At 43.5% G+C, this 26,803-nt stretch overlaps 1 protein-coding gene across 1 annotated transcript in view; it reads right to left on the bottom strand.

The window, feature by feature from the left end:
* Nucleotides 1–10,919, bottom strand: part of LOC127055289 (vitellogenin-2-like) — a 40,108-nt gene extending 29,189 nt beyond the window's left edge. Inside the window, exons 1-11 of the mRNA XM_050962094.1 lie at nt 10,852–10,919; nt 10,599–10,615; nt 10,256–10,407; nt 6,789–7,040; nt 6,450–6,611; nt 6,122–6,270; nt 5,210–5,360; nt 4,932–5,089; nt 4,680–4,845; nt 1,989–2,114; nt 626–844 (exon numbers count right to left, since the gene is read on the bottom strand). Of these exons, the coding sequence (XP_050818051.1) occupies nt 626–844; nt 1,989–2,114; nt 4,680–4,845; nt 4,932–5,089; nt 5,210–5,360; nt 6,122–6,270; nt 6,450–6,611; nt 6,789–7,040; nt 10,256–10,407; nt 10,599–10,615; nt 10,852–10,895 (1,596 nt within the window). The 5' untranslated portion in view covers nt 10,896–10,919. The remainder of the gene's footprint in view (nt 1–625; nt 845–1,988; nt 2,115–4,679; nt 4,846–4,931; nt 5,090–5,209; nt 5,361–6,121; nt 6,271–6,449; nt 6,612–6,788; nt 7,041–10,255; nt 10,408–10,598; nt 10,616–10,851) is intronic.
* Between the last annotated feature and the right edge of the window lie 15,884 nt (nt 10,920–26,803).

Here is a 26,803-nt window from a genome sequence, read left to right as displayed (position 1 = left end):
CTATTATTTATGTCCAGCCATATATATGTGAAGAGCTAAGAGCAGATCCTCAGCTGTATAAATTGCTATAGATAGGCCCACTGGTGTCATTGGGCCCATGCAACTTTACACCAGCTGGGAATCTGCCCCTAGTGCATTTCCTAGCAGTGCTAGAGACAAAACAATCAACAAACCTGGTCATGAGCCATGTTAAAATAATTTAACAATATTTTACTCCTTCTGAATTAAAATAAGACCATTTCTTGTCTTAATTTTAAAGTCTCATATAGCTACAAAATGGCGTATCGGTCGCAAATTATTTTGGGCTCAAACTTCCTTCCACTGCAGTCAATGGCCAAACTCTTCTTGATTTCAATAAGACCAAGGTCAGAGGGAGTAGTCTTTAATTGTGTACATAAACAGCATTACAGATCTAGGAGGTACAATACTAAACAATGCAAACCAGATCTTCAGTTGGGGTAAATCAGTGTAGTTCCTCTGAAGTCAATGGAGCTATGCTGAGCATCTGGCCTTGAATATCTGATATTATATACTGACTTCACAAACAGTGTGTCACTGAATTGACCTGCATTATATCCTGTATTCTTTATGTCTGATGAGTTTGTTAAACAATAGTTTCACTTACTTTTGCAGGGTCTTTCCTGGCTATTTTTCTCAAGGCCAAAACAGCATCAATATAAATTCTAACTGGAAAAGCCATTGCAGCAGGTGAAAATATTGGCAAGAACTTCAGGATGCGCTTGATACTGGCTGGTTCTCCTGCATTGCCAATGGCTTTCAGAGCCAAGGCCATGTCATCTTCATGGTTCTTGCTGATTGCCTCAGCTGCAAGGTCGTGGAGGGGCTGCAAAAAAAGCAAGAATGTGCAGCTTTGTTAATTCAGATAACAATCCTGCATGTACAGACTGTCATCCTTGCCCACAGGGAATAAAAAGCCTTTTGCTCCAAGACTTTCCTCTCTTTTTTGAGCTGAACCTTGCATATTTCACTCCCAGGCTCTTATTACCATAGTGCCAAATACAGAAAACAGCAAGTAGCACTCACTGACTAGTGTAACTTTCCTTGTGTTATAGCTGGGCCAGGTTCATCCCTGTTCACCCACCCATGGAGTTGCAGATTGCACCTCCCCACACCAGCCTGGCCCCTGAGCTCTGGGGGAATTCACAGAAAGGGTGACTCGCTCAGTGATTCTATTGCACCTTCCAGAGCCCCATAAAACAGGCATCAAATTCAGTATTGACAACAGCCCTGGCAATCTCCATTAAAGTCCATTAGGCACAGCTAAATGTGTTCTCCTCTATTCTCATAACTTCATCTGAATGTTTTCTGCTTCCCAGATTCATTGGGTAGGATTGACCCATATGACAAGGACAGATTACTTTTGTACAGGCTTTCCTGTGTTTAGCCCTTTTGTGCTGATTTTTGAGGTTTAAACACATTCTGATGTCAAGGGACCATCTCTGGTACTTTTGAAAATAGGAATAGACCTCCATAGTCTGAAGACAATGATCAGAGAAGATCTGGGGACAATGTACAATCATGAAGTTGGTCATTTTAGGAGCATGACTTGGGTTATGTCTGGAGCTTCATTTATAGTGGCATTGAGGAGTAATGGTAACAATGTAAAGTAGCCTGTACTCCTTGTGGCTGAGGGGTGAAAATGTTATCTAGGAACGTATACCATAGTACTCTTATTATAATCCTACAAGTTGCCACTCATTGTAAATTCAATTTCAACTTGTTTAGAGGATCCATTTTCCTTATGGACTATCACTGCTTGCATTCAAAATTCTGAACGGTTAAGGTTTTTCAAAGAGCTTCCACTCACCTTCTAATTTTGTTTGTGATTTTGCAGTTGATCACAACTGAAAATGATGGAATTTAAACCTCTATTGTCCTGATTTACACACAACTAGGTGAGAACTACACTAGGGGGAGTTTCTGAAATTTCTTCAGGCATTAGAAAATCTGAAATAACACCCACTCACCTGAAGAATTTTATTAGGACAAAATGATGACGCAGAACAATATCTGTTTATCATGGAACCATATGCCAAGTAAGCAAGCTTGCGAAGCATAGGAGCTCTCTGAATTCGGAAGCTGGTCACTAGATCCTGCAGAAATAAGAAGCAGCACATCTTAATATTGGTATCCATAAAAATCATATTTAGTTGAATGTTCACCTTACCCATTAGAACAAACCAGAAACTATCTTGGATTTTCCTAGATATTTTCAGTAAAAAGAAATCAGACTTGTAACAATTTCAGACATATGACCAGGATATGAAGTTGCTGTGATATTACTGATGGTAACTAAATTTTCTCACATATTAATGATCAGAGTGGGTCTAAACTGTCCACATTTCTATTTTTGGCAGGAAAAAAATGATAAAAATTTTCATAGATTTTTGGGGAGGATTTGACCAGCTATCATCAAATATCCAAGTTGTTTAAACATTTTCAATGATTGAAAAATTTCATCAAAATATCAACATTTTTCTAATTACCCATAACTTTACAGTAAACTGCTTTAAAGAGGAAATATGTTATATTCACCACATAACATTGTGTAAATTCACTAATAAAAGTGGATTGTGGCCTATTAGTAGAAGGAGGACCCACCACATGGACACTACACCACATGCCAATATCCTGGACACCACAATCAGCTTCAACAATGGAACCCTATAGACAACTATATACAAGAAACCCACGGATCACCACACCTACTTCACAGATCCAGTAACCATCCCAAACACACCAAGACATCTGTTATCTACAGCCAGGGATTCAGATACCACAGAATATGCTCTAAGGGGAAAGTCCAGTATGTACACCTTAACACACTTAAAATTGTCTTCACCAAACAAGGACACTCCCCCAGAGAAGTAGATCACATCATGGAACTGGCCACCCAAATACACTGAGGGAATCTGCTTCAATACAGAAAAAACACCTGCTTTGATGGTGCACACCTAGTTGTTTCCTGCCACCCTGTACTGGGGCTCATACAGGGTATCATTCAACAGTTACAATCCAGACTTGATGGGGACCACATTTGGAAGGAAATCTTTCCCAAGCCCCCCTCTTCTGGCCTTCAAACAACTGTCTGTCAAAAACTTCCCAGCCTCTCCAAGTTCATCATCAGAAGCAAGCTCCACATATCACAGAAGGAAGGGACCTCAGGAGGTCATCTAGTCCAACCCCCTGCTCAAAGCAGGACCAATTCCCAGACAGATCTTTACCCCAGTTCCCTAAACAGCCCCCTCAAGGATTGAGCTCACAACTCTGGGTTTAGCAGGCTGATGCTCAAACCACTGAGCTATCCCTTCTCCACCCCCCGCCCAAAAAGAAATTTTCCAGATACACATACCTATCCCCAGCCTCTCTCCTACCAACTAAAGTGGCACCAGACCTGCCATAATAGATGCAAAGCCTGCAGATGTAACTGCACTGCTAAAATGATTTTAAAAAACCCACAACACAGCTTTCAAAATCAATGGGTCTTACACATGCCTGTCACAACATGTGGTGTTTCTCATCGAATGCACTAAATGCCCCAGTACAACTATGTGGGTGAAACTAGACAATCACTACATTCTCAAATGAACTCAAACAGAAAAATGTTTAAAGATAAAAACACCATATCAGGCATGGGTGAACATTTTTCACGAAATGATCACTCCATATCTGACCCCTCAGTTCTCATCCTCAAAGGAAACCTGCACAACACCTTCAAAAGACAAACCTGGGAGCTTAAATTCATAATGTTACTAGACACTGCTTATCATAAAGACACTGGATTTATGGCTTATTGCAACAATCTGTAACCTTCCACCCTCCCGTTTTTCTATCCTATGGCTACAGTGATATTAACTGGACACTTTACTTCGAATGTAAGTACTTCTGGTAAACAATCTGTTCCATCCTGTGTGTAGCATGACAATAAGGGCAGATCTACACTGCAATATTACTTTGGTAAAACTACATCTCTTAGGGTATGTCTACACTACCCGCCGGATCGACCTATTGGGGATCGATTTATCGTGTCTAGTGTAGACGTGATAAAATCAATCCCCGATCACTCTGCCATCGACTCTGGAACACCACCAAGGCTAGAGGCTTGAGTGGAGTCAATAGGGGAGCGGCAGCGGTCAACTTGTCGCCGTCCTCATGGCCAGGTAAATCAACCTAAGATACGTCGACTTCAGCTACACTATTCGCGTAGCTGAAGTCAGTGTATCTGAGGTCAACTCCCCTTCCCAGTGTAGACCTAGCCTCAGAGATGTGAAAAATCTCCACTCCTGAGTGATATAGTTATATCAGCCTAAGTGCCACCACAGACAGTTCCATGTCGGAGGAGGGGCTTTTCCTGCCGACATAGCTACCACCTCTCATGGGGGATTAACTACGTCAACAGGAGAGCTCTCTCCCATCAGCATAGAGTGTCTTCATTAAAGCACTACAGCTTCACTGATGCAGCATTTTAAGTGTAGACTTGCCCTGAGTACCTGTCCTACACCTGAAGAGCAGCTCTGTGTAGTTCGAAAGCTTGTCTCTTTCACCAACAGGAGATAGTCCAGTAAAATATATTAACTCCCCTACACACACACCTTGTCTCTCTAGTAGAAGAATTACAAGACAATGGAATGAGGAATGATCCTATGTATTGTACTCACTGCTACAGCTTGTAAAGTGTGGTCATCAGCTTTGGATAAATGGAAGGCAAGAGCGATAGTCAGAGCTGATTCCAAATAGCTGAGGTCCTCATTATGAATTTTTTGCTTAAGGAACATGAACGTCTCAGTAGTTCCTGCTGCACAGATTACGCTCAATAACCAGCGCCTGTAAACAAGAGGAGGCACCTATTATTTTCATTGTCAGAATTTCTCTATTCAAAAATGTTGATTGAGAGTGATACAGTCAGTTACCTATATTGAGGTTTATCAGCACATTGTTTCCAAAGAGACTCAAGGTTTTCAGGCATTGCTACACGACAAAGCTGGATAAGTTCTAAGAATTTGGCTGGAGCTTCTCTATTGTACCCTTGTTGATTTTGCTGAATTAATTGTTGCAGTATTTCTACTATCTGATACAAAAACAGAAGGCAGAAGGGATTACAAGATATCTTAGGTGTCTGAAATAATTTGCTGATCTTCCGCTAGCTTTATAAATAATGAAAGAGCCTAAAATATTAAGCATCTTATACCTGTGATTCAGGATTTTTCTTCTTTATTAGATGAATTGGCATCTGGAGTAGTTCTTCTGCAAAATCATAACGAAGACTTCCATAATTTTGCAGCTGAATTTCTGATGTGCTTGCTTGACTGTTTCTAATATCATTCAAAGTAAGTTCTTGCCTGCAAGGAAAAGAGTGAAATGTAGCATAACATTTTACTTTGGGTGCTCCATTTGTCTAAGCTAAACCAATGGATATTATAGCTGAATGAAAGACTCCCAACAATAATTTCACATTGTCTGCAAATGGATCAGAAAATTCTCAGATTTATTCATTATTCAAAATCATTGAAATTTCTTGAGGTTATCATTTTATATTTGCAGATTGCTCACAGACTGTTCAGTAAGAATATTAACAAGTCACTCCATGTTGGCTATTTCTATAAGCCATCAGGGTGTTGGAAGGCTTAATTGAAGTTTGTAAACACATGGAGATCTGTGGCTAAAAATATCAAGTGTACAATATGAACGTGTATGAAACTTGCAACAACATGAACATTTTTACAGTGAAAAGTTTAGATTTAGATCTCACAGCTTCTCTATCATTTTAACAAACCAAACAGAGGAGACATTAGTATTAACAGCATCTTATTGATATTTACATTTCTCAGATATTTCAGTTTACTTACCCATGGCATGTACTCTGCAAAAGTGAAATGCCACATACAGCAATTTGGGCTGCATTAATTACATAGAAGAAACTTAGATACAGGCAGAGACGCGTAGGGCCAGATCATTCCTCTGGATGCCAAAAACTAACAAAAGAACCATCCAGTTGCAGCATTTTTGTTTTATCCCCAAAGTCCTGGTGAATGTATTTTAAATGTATTCTCCCAGTTCTGATCATTATACTTATTTACAAAGTGTAACAGCTGAGGCCTACCTTGCTTCCATGACAGCAACACCAGCAGGTTCACTGAAAGGGGAGATCTGATAGACCTGCTGGGATGCAGCTTGTGTGATTAGGGCACCAGCATCTGTGTATTTCATTTTGTAGGTGAATGCAGCTGTTCCTTTCACGATCTTTTCTTTCTAAAAGGGCAAAGAACTCACATAGTAAATGAGAACAGACCATTGTTTAACTCCAGATTTATTATGAATGGGCCAAATTCACCATTGAAATGAGTATACTTCATCTCTGTTTAAATCAGTTAGTGATATGGGTATACGTCTGCAGTTAATTTGGCATTCTATGGTTATATGTTCCATACCAGTGGGCAGGTAGCACAAGGGCGGATGTAAGCCATTCCAATGTTCTTCACCACTTTATCCTGGCAGTTGTTGAGGTCTTTGGTTTTGAATACTGTGACTCGGTTACTCTTCTTGTCTTCCTGGAAAATGTATTTTGTATGGCAGACACCTTCAATCCCGGCCTATAGAGATTGACAGAGCTTAATTGCATTTCTAATTTGAAACAGACTTTAATTCCAGGACAAGGAGCAGGTGAACTAGTAACCTTCCTGGAAACTGTATCTGAACCAAAATAATTTTATAATAAAAAATGAATGTTTGTTCTTATGGCAAAGTAGAATTAGAAAGGAAAAACAAACCTCTTGCAAGTCATATGCATTCTGTGACTTTTTGACAGTTATCTGCAACAGGTTCAGAATCCCTCTCACTAGGTTAACACATGTGACAGGAGTATCTTTGGGGGCATAAATGTTCCCAAACTGCCCTCTGTTGTACTCAAACTTAAAGAGTTGGGTGAGGCATGATGCAATTGTCTGGATAAGTTTGGAAGATTGAGTGAATGGATCTCTGGGCCAGATTCCATTGTATTCGTCCAGCTGTGGAGATAGGATCTGAGAACAAAATACAGAAAATGCACCTGTCAAAATTTTTGTTAGTTAAAAATATTTCCCCAAGAGAAGAATCTGAGCTCCATCACAAAGCCACTTGTCCAAACATTGCATAAAATTATCATCTTCTTTCCTTACCTGTACTTGGGTCTGGGATGAGGCTGTAAAGACACAATTTCCACAAAGGATTTCTGCCTACCCAAAGTTCTGACAGAGAATAAAACAAATCATGCAACCTTCATTAGCCCCACAAACCTGGTAGTGCCACCTGAACATTCAAGTGGAGAGTGAAAACTCTGATTACACAGACTATCTGCGGGGGCGGGAAATACCTTCCCTATCCCCAAAGGTTCAGTCAGCTTTCACACAAAGTGTTCTGGGAAGCACACCCGAAACACTGCTTATGTGTGCCTCCATATACAAATGTTTAGAATTATGGATGCTGGCCACCGCTGCACAAAAACATCATGGATTAGGAGAATGAGAGGAGCATTGTTTTTAATAGGGGAGGAGGAAGGATCTCTCGTTCCTACCAGCTCAGATATTATGCCTTTCCCTCTGGGGGTATGAACCAATTATAGTGCTAGCAACCTATAAAAGGTGTTTAATTTTACAAGTACTTACTTGTAATCTAGAGACATGGAGGAAAGGGGGCTGTAAAAACAGGACATTCCCTATATATAATTCTAATTTTATTCTAAGCCTTGATTAGTGACTGCTGATAAGTGTGGACTGCCCCTTTGTCATTTTAACCTACTTCAGTATTCTGCAATTCAGAATCCCTGCACGTTGCCCTCAGTGATGTAAAGACAGGGCTACAGAAACAATAGACATTTAAGGTCAATTTTTGGTTTCTTTTACACCAGTGAAACTCATAGAGTTCAGCTGGGTGTCTCCAGTATAACTGTGATCAGAATTTAGCAAAGTGAATACATATTTCTAAAAGATAATATATTGTTTCCATTCAGATCTTTCATTGTGTTATCATTATCCTATCGTGCAGTGAGGTATATAATAAATTATGTTGGTGTGGCACAAATCCATTTGTTACAGTAAATATAACAAAGAAAAATAGGTTCTGCACCAAATTCTGGCAGTGTGTGTGTGTGTGTGTGTATATTTCCCCACATTTGTCTCTTATTTCCATTTGCTTAAATGCTTAGACTCCTTTTTTCTTGCCATGTTTTAAACTATTGAATGCATTTTTTCTAATGAATAGGAACACTCCTACAGCTGGGATATTATTGTTGTAATTCTCCAGTTCTGAATAAAAAATAAGCTAAACAATATTGAAAAAACAGATTGTGGAAACAGGAAATAACATTAGGTTTGACATTTTATCCACAGCATTCAGCTTTTCTCAAGCTATGGAAAAAATATGACAAACTGGTGTAACTTCATTCTTGAAACTTTATTAACTTTTTAAAACACCATGTTTGTCTGATAAAGTATTTACAAGGACAGTTGTTATAACAAATGCCTCTGGTATTTTTCAAGCATTCAGGGTAATTATGTGAGTACAGCCTTCAAGCAAATTATGTAACTTTGTTTTGAAAAGCATCTATAGATCTGGTGCCTGCTCCTGCTTCCATTAAAATCAATGGGGATTTTGCTATTGACTTCTATGGTAGTAGGATCTACCCCATATCTGTAATTTTCCATAAGTAATCTGAGTTCTTCAAAACTTTTTGGGCACTTAATGCTGTGGAGTGCTGACTGCTCTGAACTCCTCAGCTTCCAGCAAAACCATCAGGAGATAGGCATTCAGAAACTTACAGGATCAGCTCTGAGGCCAATTTTTAGGTCTGGCTAGGTACAAAACCCTGGACGGTGGCAAAGACGACATTATACCATCTTCACTACCACATCCTGGGGCCACCCAGAGACCAGTCAGCTCCTAACACAACTAAGAGCAGCTTTAAAGTGCTGCTCTAATTTGAAATAGTCTGCAATAGCCAGTGATGAGCTGCCAAAATATTAACAACAGGTTCCCTCCTCCTCACCCCACGAGGGGGTCATGGCCGGCCCCTCTGGGACTCCTGCCCCATCCAACCCCCACGTTCCTTGATGCCCCCCGGGACCCCTGCCCCATCCAACCACTCCTTCTCCCTGTCCCCTGACCGCCCCTGGAATCCCTGCCCCTGACTGCCCCCCGCCACCCCATCCAACCCCTGCTCCTTCCTGACTGCCCCCCCAGGACCCTTGCCCCCATTCAATCCCCCTGTTCCCTGCCCTCTGATCGCCCCACCCCTATCCACCCCTCCAACTCTCCTGCCCTCTTCCAATACCCCTTCCCTGCTCCCTGCCCCCTTACCGCACTGCCTGGAGCTGCTCAGCTGGGACCAGGGCCAGCGCCGGAGGGCCCGAGCCGAGCCGGGCTGGAGCCACTTGGCTGAGACCGGGGCCAAGGTGAAGCCGCTCTGCCGGGGTCGGTGCCATGGGGCCCGAGCTGAGCCAGGCCGGAGCCGTAACCGTGGGGCCAGGACCAGCACCGGCACCATGGGGGCCTGGACCAGCACCAGCGCTGTGGGGGCTGAGTTGGAGCCGCGGGGCTGGGACCAGCACCAGCGCCGCGGGGGCAAGCCGGAGCCATGGGGCCGAAGCTAGGGGTGCTCGGCTGGGGCCGGGACAGGACGGGGCCTGGGGGCGCTCGGCAGGGGGAGTGCCAGGCTGGAGGGAGCCACTTGGCTGGAACCAGGCGCTGGGCTGGAGGGAGCTGTTGAGCCAGCCGCACCTCCCCTCCCCACAACCGGATCTAAAAGGTCTTCTAAATTTAACAGCCGGTTCTTGCGAACTGGTGCAAACCGGCTCCAGCTCACCACTGGCAATAGCTCTGCACTGTGATAGCGAAAGACAGCAGCAGCACTACAACATTGAGTCATGCCCTCTTTCCCCAGCCACCTCCTTAGCTGAGCACCTGCACTTGGAACTGGCGGGGGTGGGGGGGGCGGGGGAGTATACAGATGAACACACTGACTCTCCACTACCTGGGGATTCCCCCATGCTGGGGGAAATCCTTAACTGACTCGCTACACCAGCTTTACAGGTCCTTTGTATATGGTCATATCAGAGCCAAGAACAGGGTCCTAGGATTCTAATTGTTCTCTGGCTGCCAGTCCATTACATAGGCCTGGATGTATTACTAGTACTTCCATTACTATTTAATGCATCTTCCTTTGCTTGCTTGCTTGCTTTCCTTCATATACATTATCGTTTACCTTCAGCATGTGAGAGTTGTGTGACAATCCGCTGATCTCTATTTTGCTTGTCAGCCTCAGCCCAGCTCTTGTCAATCCTTCGTCTTGCAGACCATGCAGAATGAGGCCTTCATAGCTGTACAAGTAGCTCTTGCTGTTACTAAAACCAGGTTCTAACAAAAAAAAAGTAGTTGAAATATCTACTTGTGCTAACATTTTTGTGACATTATAGTTCATCATCATCACAACAAAAAGTCACATGTCCGATTCTACCACCAGAAAAACAGGAGAGTCAGTGGGAGATGTACCAGTATATATGATGGCAGAGTTAGGTTCATTAATTAAAAATGAGCAGTAGACTTACCAATGTCATGTTTCTGACTCTCTGTGGGGGAAAAAATCAAAAGGATATGTGAGGCACTGGGAACAACTATTTTGACTTCACATTTAATATACTGACTTATCCATAAAACTCCAAGAAAGCTTGTGACTAGGGCTTTAAAAAGTGCCTAAGGGAGTTCAGCTCCATCTCTCATGAATGTCAATGAGATTTGGGTGCCTAATCTCTTTGGGCTCCCTCTGCACATCCCAGCCAAGTATTATTGGAAGAACGGAACTTACCCACAAAAGTGAACACCAGTGCCAGTATGATTCTCCTCATGATGAAGGTGAAAGAAGCTCTCAGGGGAACATGCAGCTTTTATAGAAGAAGAATTATTAACCGGTAGGCACTGCTGGGGTGAATTTTGTTGAGTTATCAACTTTTTATCAAGTTACTCAAACATTTTTTTTCTGATGCTGTTGACTTTTTATTCTGAACTGAAGGTATCGTTGGCATATTCCCACTCTCATCATTCCTAGTCATTTATACCTTTTGAAAATAACTTTCAAAACAGGGTTGTTGTTTTTTTAAAGGATCATTTTAAAACAAAATATTTAATTCATAAGGAAAATTGTTGATGATTCTTATTTTCTGGGTTTCTAATGCTGTAATGTTTGTGAAAACTTTGTCCTGGTTATTCTGACCTGACATAAGGCACAAAAGCTTATCTAACTGATAATGGCTCAGAAGAATTGTGCAAAAACACCAGAGCAGCAGAGTGTCACAAGGTTGTCATTACCTTAGTAACCATACAAAAAAGGTTCATTTTTATGTACTATTTGTGCATATACTGAAGTAACATAGCAATATTAAATTTGCCTAATCGTTACAATGGCTATGACTGGAAAAAAAGGTAATTAACTTTTTTTTGTCGCTATTTTCTATGAGAAAGAGGTGTTAATAACTTAGGGTATCGCTATACTGTATTGTAAACCTGGAATGCAGGTTTCAGCCCAGACCCCACATTGGCCTAACACAAAATCTTTCTGGCTTGGGTTAGTAAGCACTCAGGACGCAGGTCCAAACCAGCCAAGAGAAATACGGGGCCCTGGAAGTCACGTTCACTGGAGACCTCAACCCCCTCCCATTTCACTTGATTTACACAGAAGTTACAGACTTGGCGGAGGGGGGCAGCACCTGAGCTTGGGACCCAAGTACAACTACCCTCTCTTTCCCTTCCTCTCATCAGCCCTGAACCACAGACCCCCTCACACCCCCAGGGACGGGTCCAAGTCCTAGTCCCACTGTGACTCAGGTCCAAGCCTTAACATGTTGCAGTGTGGATGCAGCCCTGAGTCAGGAGGGCTGTGTAGTGCAGTATGGATGCATTGCTACAATTGTGAGACCCCAGGGCCAACAACTATAACTATAAATCCAAGCTTACAATGCAGTGTGGACACTCAGGCACAGGCTAGGCAACATCAAGTCCACAAGTGCAGAGCCCACAGACCAGGGTTTATAATGCAGTGTAGACAAACCCAGAGGTCAGAATGTTTCTCGCCACTCATGTGAGCAGGTTGAACTGGGTTGCAGAGTAAGAGAAGTATGTGGGGGAACAGTTTTATCCCAGCAGGAATATTGCTGGATCATACAGAATCTGATCTGACGGATGACTTATTAATATTTGAATGTCTGATGCTAAACACCCTGCCAGAATTATTATGTCAGTGGGATTACTTGTGTGAGTATGGGGAGCAGGCATTGAGCCATAAGCAAGAGGGCTGTAATTTTCAAATTTCAAGTGTCTCTCCCTTTTGTTTTTAGGAAAAGTGCCTAGATTTAATTTATTATTCTTAGCAAATCCAAAATACAGTTTATTGAAATATGGCGTTATAATTCACTGAATTTTACATAAATTGAGCTGTCAAGCTTAGCCAAGTCAGGTGATTTAGTTTTGCTAAATTACATTTGTTTGGTCCCTGATGTAATTTCTAATATAATTGAATGGTGGGGATTATTTTTAGCTCCTCAAATTTTCTCTTTTTTATAAGGTCTGAGAAAATGTAGATGTTGCTCCTTAATCAGCGGTTTCTTCTAATTCGTAATGATAGCATTAAGCCCAAATCTGTTTTCCCTCTTCCTAGTAAATACTTGATTAGAAAAAGTAATATTTCACTCTATACAAAGAGTGAGAGAGAAACCAGCCTTATCTTTCAGAACTTGGGATGCGTCTATACTACCCAGATTGGCGGGAAGTGTTCAATGTATTGGGGATCGATTTATCACGTCTCGTCTGGACACGATAAATCGATCAGCAAATCGACGCCTGTACTCCACCTCGGCAGGAGAAGTAAGCAGAGTCGACAGGGGGGCCACGGCAGTTGACTCACTGCCGTGATGATGACCAGGTAAGTTCAACTAAGATACTTCGACTTCAGCTAGGCGAATAGCGTAGCTGAAGTTGCGTACCTTAGGTTGAACCCCTGCCCCGCTAGTGTAGCCCAGGCCTAAGAGTGTTTGTAGCTGAACTGAATAGATTTGAAAGGTTAATTCATCCTAGATTCATAGACTTTAAGGCCAGCAGGGACCATCATGATCATCTAATATGACCTTGTGCACATTGCAGGCCACAGACCGCCCCCCCCTCCCCCCCCCACACTCCTGTAATAGAACCATAACCTTGGGCTGAGATAATGAAGTACTCAAATCATGATTTAAAGACTTCAAGTTACAGAAAATCCACCATTTATACTACTTCAAACCTGCAAGTGACCTGTGCTCCATGCTGCACATGGTGAAAAGCCCGCAGGGTCTCTGCCAATCTGACTGGGGGGAAAAATTCCTTCCCGATCCTAAATATGGCAATCCTTCCATCCCCTGCACAAAATAACTGGCTTTGTATGAGACATTACATAAAGAATTCTTTCCAGGCAGGCTGCAGCAGCAGCTTCTCTCTTCATGTTCCCTATGTCGGGGGGTTCTTGGCTAATGTACCATGCTGATGGATCCCATGGGCCCCTATGCCAGCCTTCACTTCATTTTCCTCATCAGCCTGTTTGGAGCTGATGTTCAGCTCTATTCTGTGTCAGGCAATAGGTGCCGAGGCTCCTCCCACTGTAACATAGTGTAGGCCTCTGTCTTTAAAATTAGTCGTGTAATCAGTGATGAGCTGGCAAAATATTAACAACAGGTTCCCTCCTTCTCACCCCACGAGGGGGTGGTGGCCATTCCCCCTCGGGACTCTTTCCCCATCCAACCCTCCCACATTCCTTGATCCCTCCCCGGGACCCCAGTCCCATCCACCCCCCCTTCCCTGTCCCCTGACTGCCCCCTGCTGCCCCATCCAAACCCTCCTCTCATTCCTGATGGCCTCCCGGGACTCCTGCCCCATCCAACCACTCCTTCTCCCTGTCCCCTGATCACCCCTGGAATCTCTTCCCCTGACTGTCCCCCGCCACCCCATCCAACCCCTGCTCCTTCCTGACTGCTCCCCCAGGACCCTTGCCCCCATTCAATCCCCCAGTTCCCTGCCCTCTGATCACTCCACCCCATCCAACCCCCCAACTCCCCTGCCATCTTCCAACACCCCCTCCCTGCTCCCTTACCACACTGCCTGGAGCCGCTCAGCTGGTACTGGGGCCAGCGCTGGGGGGCCCGAGCCGAGCCAGGTTGGAGCCACTCGGCCAAGGCCAGGGCAGACCCGCTGTGCCGGGGCCGGTGCCATGGGGCCCGAGCCGAGCCAGGCCAGAGCCGCACCCGCGGGACCGGGACCGGGACCAGCATGGGTGCCACGGGGGCCAGGCCGGGACCAGCACCGGTGCCACGTGGGCCGGGCCGGAGCCACAGGGCGAAGCTGGGGGTGCTTGGCTGGGGCCAGGACAGGACAGGGGCTGGGGGCGCTTGGCCGGGGTGCCAGGCTGGAGGGAGCCGCTCAGCTGGGACCAGGAGCTGGGCTGGAGGGAGCCGCTGAGCCAGCCGCACCTCCCCTCCCCCCGCGCCCCAGCTTACCTGCATGCCTGCTGCTTCTTTCAGGCTTTCCCCGAACATCTGATTCCCAGGAAGCAGGGGAGGGGAGCTTTCAGGAGAGGAGGGGAAAGTGAGCTGGGGCCAGGGCAGCATGCTGAAGCTTTTGTTAAATAAAGCCCTTATAGAACCGGTTGTCTTGGAACAACCAGTTCTAAAAGGTCTTCTAAATTTAACAACCGGTTCCTGCAACCTGCTCCAGCTCACCACTGTGTGTAATCACCGAAGGGCCTCCCAGTGAAAGCGGTCTCTCACATGAGGCAGGCGGACTCAGGATCTGCATACTCAGAGTCTGTAGGAGTCATTTTGTTATGTATCTAATAAAGACAGTTGTGGGTTACACTGTACACCCCTGGTCTCACTTCCCAAAGTACAGAGGCTGTAGTATACTTACAAGAAAGACACTCTCAGCTCCCTGTCCATGCTAGAAAGCATGACATGGTGACAGATGTGACCACATTTCACATTAAGCAGTTGTTTTTGTCAGGAGCACAGTGGATCAAATTACTACACACAGACAAGAAACTGCAATCAGCAGACCAGCAGAAACCAAACAGAAGATACAGAGTACTGAGACACATTGGCCACGTCTACCTTCAATTGGGTGAAGATGTACCTGTTGTCATCAGACTTTATACATCCCTCCTGATGTATTGAGATGCAACTCCTCTACGTAGCAAGGTACAATCCCACTACGTAGCAAGGTGCCATCTCTCACCTTGTACATGTTAGTTCAACCAAAACAACTCTATCCATCATATTACCCTTTTGGCCCTGTCATTGGGATGGTTCAGCCTGTTCCTTGTTATCTGTGTGGCATGTACAAGTATGCGAATGGGCCGATATCTGGTACCCGGTACCTTTTAGGTATGTTTCTTTGTGCCACATCAGCCCTTTCCTTGCCAGCTTCCGCGAGCAGGGCCTGCCTCTGGCTCACAGCTTTACTTTGCTTTATGTTAGCAAAGTCTTGACCATTACTTTAGTTCAGGCCTTAGGCCTCATACTGGGCCTCTGATAAGAGTTTATGTTTCAGGGCCTCATCTTACTACACCTGTGCTAGCGCTTCTTACTAGTGTGCTAAAAATAGCAGTGTACCTAGGGTAGCATGGGCAGTGCAGTTACTTGGGCTAGCTGCCTGGGTACAAACCCAAGGAGTCTGGGAGGGGTATACATACTCAGACAGCTAGTCAGACTTGCTGCCCATGTACTGCTGTTTTTAGTGAGCTAACTCAAACAGTGCTAGCGCAGTGACGTCAACACAAGCTGGGAATCCCACTGCCCAGGTCAAAGGTAGATGTAAATAAGTCTTTAACAATGGCCGTACCGGGCCAGACCAAAGGTCCATCTAGCCCAGTATCCTGTCTTCTAGCAGTGGCTGGTGCTAGACCCTGCAAAAGGAGTGAACTAAATAGAGTAAGTCACTGAGTGATCCAGTCCCTGTCATCCAGTCCCAGCTTCTGACCATCACAGGCTCAGGGACACCCAGATCATGGTGTTGTGTTCCTGACCATCTTGGCTAATAGCTGTTGATGGACCTATCCTTCATTAACTTATTGAATTATTTTTTGAATCCACTTATACTTTTAGCTTTCACAACATTCCATGGTAACAAGTTCCACAGGTTGACTGTGTGTTATGTGAAGAAGTACTTCCTTTTGTTTGTTTTAAACTTGCTGCCCATTAATTTCATTTGGTGACCCCCTAGTTCTTGGGTTATGTAAGGGGATAAATAACACTTCCTTAGTCAGCTTTCTCCACAACATTCATGATTTTAGAGTACCTCTATCAGATACTCCCTTAGTCATTTCTTTTCTGAACTGAACAATCCCAGTCTTTTTAATCTCTCCTCACATGGAAGTTGTTCCAGGGCCCTAAATGTTGTTGCCCCTCTCTGTATTTTTCCCACTTCTAATACATAGTTTTTGAGATGCGGCAACCAGAGCTGCACACAGTATTCAAGGTGTGGGTGTGCTATGGATTTATAAGTGGTGGTATGATGTTTTCTGTCTTATTATCAATCTCTTTCCTAATGGTTCCTAACCTTTTTTGACTGCCACTGTACATTGAGGGAATATTTTCAGAGAACTAGCCAGAATGACTCCAAGATCTCTTTCTCGAGTGGTAACAGATCATTTAGACTCCATCATTTTATATGTACAGTTGGGATTATGTTTTCCAGTGTGCATTATTTTGCATTTATCAACATGGAATTTCATCTGCCATTTTGTTGCCCAGTTGCCCAGTTTTGTGAGATCCCTTTAACTCTTCACAGTCTGGTTTGGACTGAACTATCTGGAATAATTTTGTATCATCTGTAAACATTGGTCTGGAAAAAGGGTAAAGAGTGGCATTTATGAATATGTTGAACACACTGGTTCAGTTCAGATCCCACAGGGACCCTGTTATTTACTTTTCTCCATTCTGAAAACTGACCATTTATTCCTACTCTATACATACAAAAACCTTAACTGTTCAGAATTTTGAATGCAAGAGGTGATAGTTCCTAGTATTGGAAAGTTGATAGACAGTTGTTTCAAGGCCAGAAGAGGGGGTCTGGGAAAGATTTCTTTCCAGATGTGGTCCCCATCGAGTCTGGATTGTAATTGTTGAATGATACCCTGTATGGGCCCCATAATGATACCCTGTACGGTGTGGCAGGAAACAACTAGGTGTGCACTGACAAAGCAGGTGTTTTTTCTGTATTGAAGCAGATTCTCTCAGTGTATTTGGGTGGCCTGTTCCTACCCTTTCTTTTAACCAGTCACTGATTTAGGAGAGGACCTTCCTTCTTATCCCATGACAGCTTACTTTGCTGAGCGATCTTGGCTCACACTTGTCCACATATTTGTTAACCCCCTCAGTCCTAGATGAAGTATCTTTGACTTCTCTGATGAAACAATTGCTATTGGGCTCTAGTTGGGGGAAGGCAGGGGGTGCCCCATGGCTGGGCTGTGGGGTCATAGGCGGTTCAGGTGTTTGGGCTGGGTAGGTGCCCTGCAGCTGGGCTCTGGGAGTGGAGGTGGCAGAGAAACAGGAACTGGGTTGTTGTAATGGTTTCTTTAATGCTCTACTCCTGGGGGTGTGGGAGGAGGATTTTTTGTGCCTGTATTTTGAAATAAATTATCATAATATTTGAAACTGGTATTATTTTGACAAATAAAATATTCAGAATTTTAAAATAATGTGCTCAGAATTTTTTATTTTTTGGTGCAGAATCGTCCAGGAGTAACACATCATCAAGCACTGCAGTGAAACATACTACAGATGGTGCCATCACTGAAGAAAAGGTTGTCTATGAAGTTGAGATCACTTAGGTGCTCTGTGCCACACTCAGCACAGATTTGTTAAACAAACTGAAGGCGGATGCACAGAAGTCCTGTAATGCACGCTTTACACAGTATTGTACATGAGGGCTGGCCAGGCAGCAAAAGAATTCCACATTACAGCCATATTGGGTTGTGATGCTATACCAATATAATAAAAACCAGCAGGATCTTATTAAGAGGGATAAGGCAAAGATGCCACATTTATCATAAATATAATAATAAAGCAACAGATAAAAATAAACAACTTTGTTTAACCACTTATTCCTATTACTACTTATTCCTTATACATACACGCACACACATTATATATACATATTCATTCACACAATCATTCATTCAGGTTCTGTATAGGTGTTATAGTTACCAGCCTAGAAGTTGCTCATGCCAAGTTACTGGCCAGGTATCTTGGTCATGAAGATGGAGCCGAGTCTGTGTCAGATGAACCTGATGCTCCTGGAGATTGGCAGCAGAACCAGAGACTCAAAGTCCTCAGTTTTTAGAGTCCATTTTTATAGGAATTAATTCCTATGTTAGTCTATGGGAACCATTGCATCCTGCTGTAGCTGACTCAATCAGCAGATGGCACATTCCTGGTGGCTCCACACTCCTTCCAGGTTTTTGAGGTGGATCCCAGTTTACCCTCCAGGGGTTGTCTGGTGGTCCACTTGACACATTCTTGGGCCGATGGATCCTTTCTAGGCTGGCAACTCCCTAACCATTCACGGACATCAAACATTTATCAACATACATTCCATATCTTAACCATATTTTACATTTACTGTCTCCACCACTTTCGGGGTGTGTGTTAATTCCTATGAGACTCCCGGCCCTTTAATCACAGAGGGTGGGGGTCTGTTTGTTTACATTGCATCAATTACAGCTTAAGGCTAGCATAGTGTTTACTTCAAGAACAAAGCCAATTAACTTATTTGTAAGTTTTACATAGTAATAGAGTTATCTTTCACAGGACAGACACGATCAGTGTTTTCTGCAGACAGAAGCTTACAAGTTTTAACATAAGAACTAAGAGATTTTTGTACTTGGTGAAACTAGGGGAGTCACTGTCACTTGAGGGAATCACTGTTAGTACCCTCTTTAATATCCCTACAGTGAAAGACACTACAGTGTTTCATTACAACAAGGTTAATTAATTAACAACATGGCAGGACATGTTTAACTGCTTACATGATTCACATCAAAGCATTCAGAGAACAAAAGCAATAGCTAAGTCAGGTCTAACCCAACACACAGAATGACGGAGAGCTTGTCAGAAATATAGGCCAAGCAACCGAAAAGACTCATTATGGTTTCATGAGATTACGGATGATCCATGGCACAAGATAGCTGCAGATATTTTTGACTTTGGCAAACACTCCTATCTACTACTTTTCCAAATTTCTAGATGTTCTGCATCTGCAAGACAAGTCAGCACTCTGTCAATGCTAAACTGAGAGCTGTATTTGCAAGACATGGAATCCCTAAAGAGTTAGTGAGTAACCATGTTCCATTTGCAAGCAGAGAAATGGATAACTCAGAGATCTTGGGGAATGAAACTCACTCACTCCAATCCTGGATAGCCACACTCAGTTGTGAACTTTGGGGCCAGTGCAGCATAGCAGAAAAAACCCATGCCCACTTGTCCCCATGGCACACCTACCCCTAGCCCCATCCCCAAACAAAGAAAGTGGGAGGATCAGTCCAAGGAAAGTTGCCCTGCTTTGTCACTGTCATAAACAGATAGCTAAGGGTTAATGTCTCTTTCACCTGAAGCACCTGACCAGAGGACCAATCAGGAAACTGGATTTTTTCAACTTTGGGTGGAGGGAATTGAGTGTCTGAGTCTTTGTTTTCTGGCTGCCTGCTTTCTCTGAGCTTTGGAGAAGTAGTTTCTATTTTCTAGTCTTCTGTTTCCAAGTGTAAGGACAAAGAGATCAGATAGTAAGTTATATGGTTTCTTTTCTTTGGTATTTGCATGAATATAAGTGCTGGAGTGCTTTGATTTGTATTCTTTTGGAATAAGGCTGTTTATTCAATATTCTTTTAAGCAATTGACCCTGTGTTGTATCATCTTAATACAGAGAGAACATTTGTACTTATTTTTCTTTCTTTTTATATAAAGCTTTCTTTTAAGACCGGTTGGAGTTTTTCTTTACTTCAGGGAAATTGAGTCTGTACTCACCAGGGAATTGGTGGGAGGAAGAAATCAAGGGGAGATTTGTGTGTTGGATCGCTAGCCTGATTTTGCATTCCCTCTGGGGGAATAGGAAAGTACTTTTTGTTTCCAGGATTGGGAACAGAGAGGGAGATTCACTCTGTTTGGGTTCACAGAGCTTGTGTCTGTGAATCTCTCCAGGAGCACCTGGAGGGGGGAAGGGAAAAAGGATTATTTCCCTTTGTTGTGAGACTCAAGGGATTTGGGTCTTGGGGTCCCCAGGGAAGGTTTTTCAGGGGGACCAGAGTGCCCCAAAACACTCTAATTTTTTGGGTGGTGGCAGCAAGTACCAGGTCCAAGCTGGTGGCTAAGCTTGGAGGTTTTCATGCTAACCCCCATATTTTGGACGCTAAGGTCCAAAACTGGGACTAAGGTTATTACATGAGTGGCAGCTGGTGGGAGATAGACAGAATCCAGAAGCCAGTAGAAATATTATATTTTTCTTTTCTCTGCTAAGGGCTTTTTAGCAGAGAGAAGCAGTTGGTTTTAAAAGGGAACCAGAGAGAATTTTTTTTTCTGCTCTCTCTCGCAGTTTGTGGCTTGCATGTTAAGGGTCTTTTGTCATGCAATAGCCCTCCCATTAGGAGGCAAGTACCAGCACTTATAGGCATGCAAATAAAGTGGTTTTTCTGGTTTCCCTTCATTGAACATTAGCTAGAGAGAGAAAAGGAAAATTAGCTAAAGGCACTGTTGCTAGGCAGACTTCAGGAGGCAACTACAAACTGACCATGCTGCACTAAAGTGGCTTCATACTGCCAAGGGGAACAACAAGAAACTTCTTCGTTGGAGTTTAGCTCTCCAAGATTTTGATTTTGAAATTCAACACATCACAGGAGCTTCTAATAAAGTTGCTGATGCACTCTCCCGTGAGAGTTTCCCAGAATTCAGTAGTTAAAAAGTGTTCTTAAAATGTAGAAGTCTGTTAGTTATATACTTAGGAGTATATGTAAAGGTGTATGTGTTGTATTAATCTGTTTATTTTCAAGTTCTAGAAGGAAATCGCCGCCAGTGAGCTTCCCCACTGTCTGCAATTTGGGGGGCGTGTCATAAACAGATAGCTAAGGGTTAATGTCTCTTTCACCTGAAGCACCTGACCAGAGGACCAATCAGGAAACCGGATTTTTTCAACTTTGGGTGGAGGGAATTGAGTGTCCGAGTCTTTGTTTTCTGGCTGCCTGCTTTCTCTGAGCTTTGGAGAAGTAGTTTCTATTTTCTAGTCTTCTGTTTCCAAGTGTAAGGACAAAGAGATCAGATAGTAAGTTATATGGTTTCTTTTCTTTGGTATTTGCATGAATATAAGTGCTGGAGTGCTTTGATTTGTATTCTTTTGGAATAAGGCTGTTTATTCAATATTCTTTTAAGCAATTGACCCTGTGTTGTATCATCTTAATACAGAGAGAACATTTGTACTTATTTTTCTTTCTTTTTATATAAAGCTTTCTTTTAAGACCGGTTGGAGTTTTTCTTTACTTCAGGGAAATTGAGTCTGTACTCACCAGGGAATTGGTGGGAGGAAGAAATCAAGGGGAGATTTGTGTATTGGATCGCTAGCCTGATTTTGCATTCCCTCTGGGGGAATAGGAAAGTACTTTTTGTTTCCAGGATTGGGAACAGAGAGGGAGATTCACTCTGTTTGGGTTCACAGAGCTTGTGTCTGTGTATCTCTCCAGGAGCACCTGGAGGGGGGAAGGGAAAAAAGATTATTTCCCTTTGTTGTGAGACTCAAGGGATTTGGGTCTTGGGGTCCCCAGGGAAGGTTTTTCAGGGGGACCAGAGTGCCCCAAAACACTCTAATTTTTTGGGTGGTGGCAGCAAGTACCAGGTCCAAGCTGGTGGCTAAGCTTGGAGGTTTTCATGCTAACCCCCATATTTTGGACGCTAAGGTCCAAAACTGGGACTAAGGTTATTACAGTCACCTAGAGTCCTTACATACCTTGGCCAGTCCCAGGCTTGGACCTCCTTTCCAGGATCCTCATCTTCTCCCTCTGTTGTGTTCCCACTCTCTGCCACCAACTTCTCCTGCCCTGGCTGGTGAAGCCTCCGCCACTAGCTCTGCTGCCTTCACTGCAGCACTGAGTTTCAGGCGTTGCCCCAGCCAGCAGAGCCTGAGAGGGAGAGGGAGAGGGAGAGACATCCCACCATCCAAGCCAGTCCTAGTGCCTGCTGCTTCCTGGACACACCGCTAAGGACCTCCCCTATAGCACCTACCCACCATTTTCTCCAGCTAAGAATTCCCCCCACCAGGCCCATACCCAGCTAGGAATCACCCTAGCAACACCCCCACACTGCTTACCCTTAGCAACCCACCACTAGTCTGCACTTGGACTGGAGGCATGTAAACTGTAGAGCAGCGGTTCACAAACTGTGGGGCAGGACCTCAAAGTGGTTGGCAACCCCATTTTAATGGGGGTTGCCAGGGCTGGTTTAGAGTTGCTGTGGCCCAGAGTCAAAGCCAAAGCCCAAGTCCCACTGCCAGGGGCCAAAGCCCAGGGGCTTCAACCCTGGGCAGCAGGGTAGGTTACAGGCTCCCTGCCTGGGGCTGAATCCCTTGGGCTTTGGCTTTGCCCCCACACACACACCTGGGGTGGCGGGGTTCAGGTTTCAGTCACGGCTCAGCCCTGGTACAAATTAAACACTGAGTCTTGTCTGAAATGGGATTACATCTCCACAAAATAGGTACATTTTAGAGAGCATCGGCAGGGTCTCTACAGATCAGCTGGAGCACAACACGTTACAACAGTTGACAGTCACCGCAGCCTGTGGCAGTGGATCCAGCCCCCCAAACACCCTGAAAATTGCCACCACTTCTCTTCCTGTCAGACCTTGATTACTAGTCTGTGCATATGCTGGAGCAGCTTAATGCCCTGCTAATAAATACAACTCATGAACACAGCAAATCAGTAGCAGGCTGTTATAGATTTGCTTTGTTGGAGAATCATATTTAGTCTCTCTCTCTCTCTCACACACACACACACACACACACATGCATGCATGCACACACATTTGTGTGCTTTGGTGAGTGACCTAGCACCCTCTAGTCATGGGCTGGTGTTGCCCACAATCTACTGGAATGGCTGAGAGAACCATTCAGACAATAAAATCAGTGTTTCACAAAACAGCTGCATCAGGCAGAGATCCCTCCTTAGCTCTTTTGGAGCTGAGAAACACACCTGAGATCATCCCTGGCCTTCCACTTGCAGTATTCCTTTTTCAGGCCTATGCCACGTAGCCTGGCACTTTAGGATGTTCAGTGGCTAAGCTGCTTGGCAGCATTTATAACTACTTAGGGTTAATATTAAATTGTGCTTTTAGGGGTGTTTTTGAGTGTTATTCATTAGAAATGAGCCCAGACCGGATTCCTGATTCTGAACAGCCCCAAATTTTGAATAAAGTTGGATCTAAAGCTGGATCTGAATTTTCATGCCGGTTTCTTGCTACCAAGCGCTGATCAAAGATCCCATTTCTGATCATGTCACATTTTGGAGAAGTTTGGATACAGTTCAGCATCTTGCAATCACCTTGCAATGTGGTTCAAATAAAAGAGGCTGGCAGAGTGTTTTCTGTGAGGGCTCTAGAACTGTGGAATTTGCTCCTCAGTCCAAAATTGTCCAAATTTGGTGATTTTCCTAGTGCTCTGCAAGAGACCTCTGAGAGGGTTTTTGGATGGGCTGAGGACGTACTGAAGTCACACGATGACGATGGGGCAGAAAGGAGTCTCTGTAAGTGGCTGGCTGAGTTCCTGTTGAAAGCAATGTATTAATGCTCCTGGGAATTTATTGTATGTTTAATGAGGCATTAGGGTTGCCTAGAGGCTTCTTATTTATTTAAAATCTAAATAAATAAATAAAAACATTACAAGAAAATTATCCTGTTTGACAAGTCTTCATCCAGGACGCATGAGCCCAGAAAGGACATTTGCTTGTTGGCTTAGAGCCCTACAAAACAGGATAATGTGCTTTTGTGCATTGCAGAACAGTTGTGAAGCAAACTGCTCCCCTCTCAACTCAGAAGCTGCTTCTGCCACTGGGGTTGAGAAAGTTGTTGACTGGCTCTTGGCTCAGGTGAATTTGCTTGGGGCAGATCTCCTGCTCTGTAGGGGTGTCTGTCCATTTTGTTTTAGGATCTTTTTGTCTCAATAACTTACTCATTACATTCTTTTTTCTTCTTCCTTGAGTTTGAACAGGGAGGCCTGAAGAGGAAGAGTCTTCCAAAGAGTGGCACGATGTCTCGGAAGCGTGGTATACTGGAAATTGGTTTAAATGACCAGCGATCACTTTAAGCATGAGAGATTTCCTAATTCTGCTTACAGACTAGGGGGCTTTGAGTGACACCCTGTGGTCTGGGTTGTCTGAGTCAGTCAGCAGCCAGCCTGTCTGGAAAAAGCCAATTTAAAGCAAGAATTGTGCCTCACTGCCTCAGGGAGCAGCCTGTTTTCTCTCTCTCTGTTTTTGGGTTCTTGAGTGTAACTGTTCTGAATTCTAAGAAATAAATTAGTGTTACATTGCAATGTTCCAGCAAAAGTATGTTTATCTCGCATCTCTGTGGGTATGTTATGAACATAAATGGAGGATGAGCAGGGCTTGGCATCCAGCCCATGCTGAGACTTCTCATGATGGTGAGAGGGTGTGTGAGGGAATGAGCTTTGCTGCCTAAAGGGAGGGAGAAAGGGGCATGCAGCTGCAACCAAAGACTGACTATCATTGGCCAGAATGAGAGTTGGGCATGACTCATGCCAGCACATCCCCTGGAGTTCTGGTGGGTTCATATCTCATATTTATTTCAAGCTCTGTGGTCTGGTGAGTTCTCTTACAATAGTGCACTATGGGGTATCCATGAAATCTGTATTTTCCATCACAGCTCCAGGGTGCAGTGTGTTTGTATTTTTGGCATTAAGCTAGCCTCAGTGCTGGAAGATTCATGCCAGACCATATCCTCTATATGCAACTGTCCTAATATTGCTTTGTTAGAAAGCAAAGGACATAGTAGAAATGAGCTGACTTCCAAATGATCTACATTCTACACAACAGCACAATAGTTCCAAGTATTAAAAAAGCAGCTGTGTACATCACACTATTTGTAACACAGGGTAACCATGAAGTAATTGAAAATTTAATTAACATTAACACTTAATCTTCCCAAAGCACTAAGTCTGGAGCCATGTTTTCAAACAATAAATCCTCACACACAGTCACAGATGTTGAAAGTATCAGCCTTGGCAAGAAGGAGCTAGCTCACAATTATGATAATTCTAACCTGCACAAACCTCCCACAGTGTTTTATGTATATATGAATATTAATAAAATAATAAGAGTTATTAAGAAAAATAATACACCATGATGTAGTGGGACAGGGATGACAGGACTTGAAGCCAGCAGATCTGGAGTTCAGTACCAGAGCTGATACTAGCTCACATCATGACCATAGGTAAGTCATTAAACTACTTGATGCCTCCATTTCCCTGTCCATATGTTGAGCATAATAATACCAATCATACCTAGCTCACAGGGGTGCTGTGAGTTTAATCAATTACGGTTTAAAATTCTTAGATAAAAGATGCTATATAAGTGAGAATTACAAGTAATTATAATATTTAGCATTTATACAAAACTTTTTCATCTCAAAGTTTATTGCAAACGTTAACTAAGCCTCACAATGCCAGTTAGACTGTCTTCTGTAAAAAGTAAAAAGGTATCAGTAGTGAAATGGCTTGGTGGCAATATTCCTCAACAGGATGCTTAATAGTCAATGGGGATAAACACAAAAGGTAAAGGCCATTCCCCACTCAAGTCAGCGGTGAAACTCCCATTGACATCAGACTTTCATACAAAAAGGACAAGAGTTTTTGGGCCTGATTTTCATCTCACTAACACCAGTTTTACATGGAGGTAACTCCACAGCCTGCAGTTAAAAAACTCTTGGTTCACACTAGTGTAAGAGCAGAAATTAGGCTCTTTATACATTGCAGTAAGAAGTTTGGGGTACTAAGTAGCTACATTCTCAAACATGCCCCTTCGTGCCTTCTCCCATGCTGCCCTACACATTTGGGAGGTGCAGCCCATAAATGTCCACAAAACGACCTCATTATCCTCCTTTAAATCTCTCCTCGAAACTCTCCTTTGCCACTAGACCTACAAAAAACTTGTCAATGTTTAGGCCACATATGTTAAGACCACACCTCTCACGGTGACTTCTTGTCCTCCCCTGTCTGTTTATATCCTCTGCTGTCTTTTATCTTGTACTTAACTGTAAGCTGCTTGGGGTGGGAAATCGTCTTTTTTGTTCTGTTTGTACAGCACCTAGCACAATGAATGCTAGTCCCTGACTAGGGCTCCTAGGTGCTGGGTAATAATAAATAATAACAACAATTCTTTACTACATTGTACAGTCCCATTAAGATGGGAAGTAGGTGTGTGCGACATGAAGCAAAACAGACCTCTTCCTTTCTACATACTGTGAAATAAGAGACTCGTCACCAATTCTTTTTAGATGCACAGATTTATTAGGAAATCACATATGTCTGAATAGTTAATATTGTTTCTACAGCAATAAAGTCTAACATTTCCTTGAAAGATCAGTTTTCTCTAAGAAGATTAAGTAGGACTTTAAACACTTAAATTAACATATCTGTGATTGCCTGGGAGGAATTTTCTGGCATCACAGTATAAAAATAATGCTCCAGGTTTCTA

The sequence above is a fragment of the Gopherus flavomarginatus genome, chromosome 7 (genome assembly GCF_025201925.1).
Source record: "Gopherus flavomarginatus isolate rGopFla2 chromosome 7, rGopFla2.mat.asm, whole genome shotgun sequence".
In the NCBI taxonomy this organism is placed as follows: Eukaryota; Metazoa; Chordata; order Testudines; family Testudinidae; genus Gopherus; species Gopherus flavomarginatus.
This window is presented reverse-complemented; position numbering and strand designations above follow the sequence as displayed.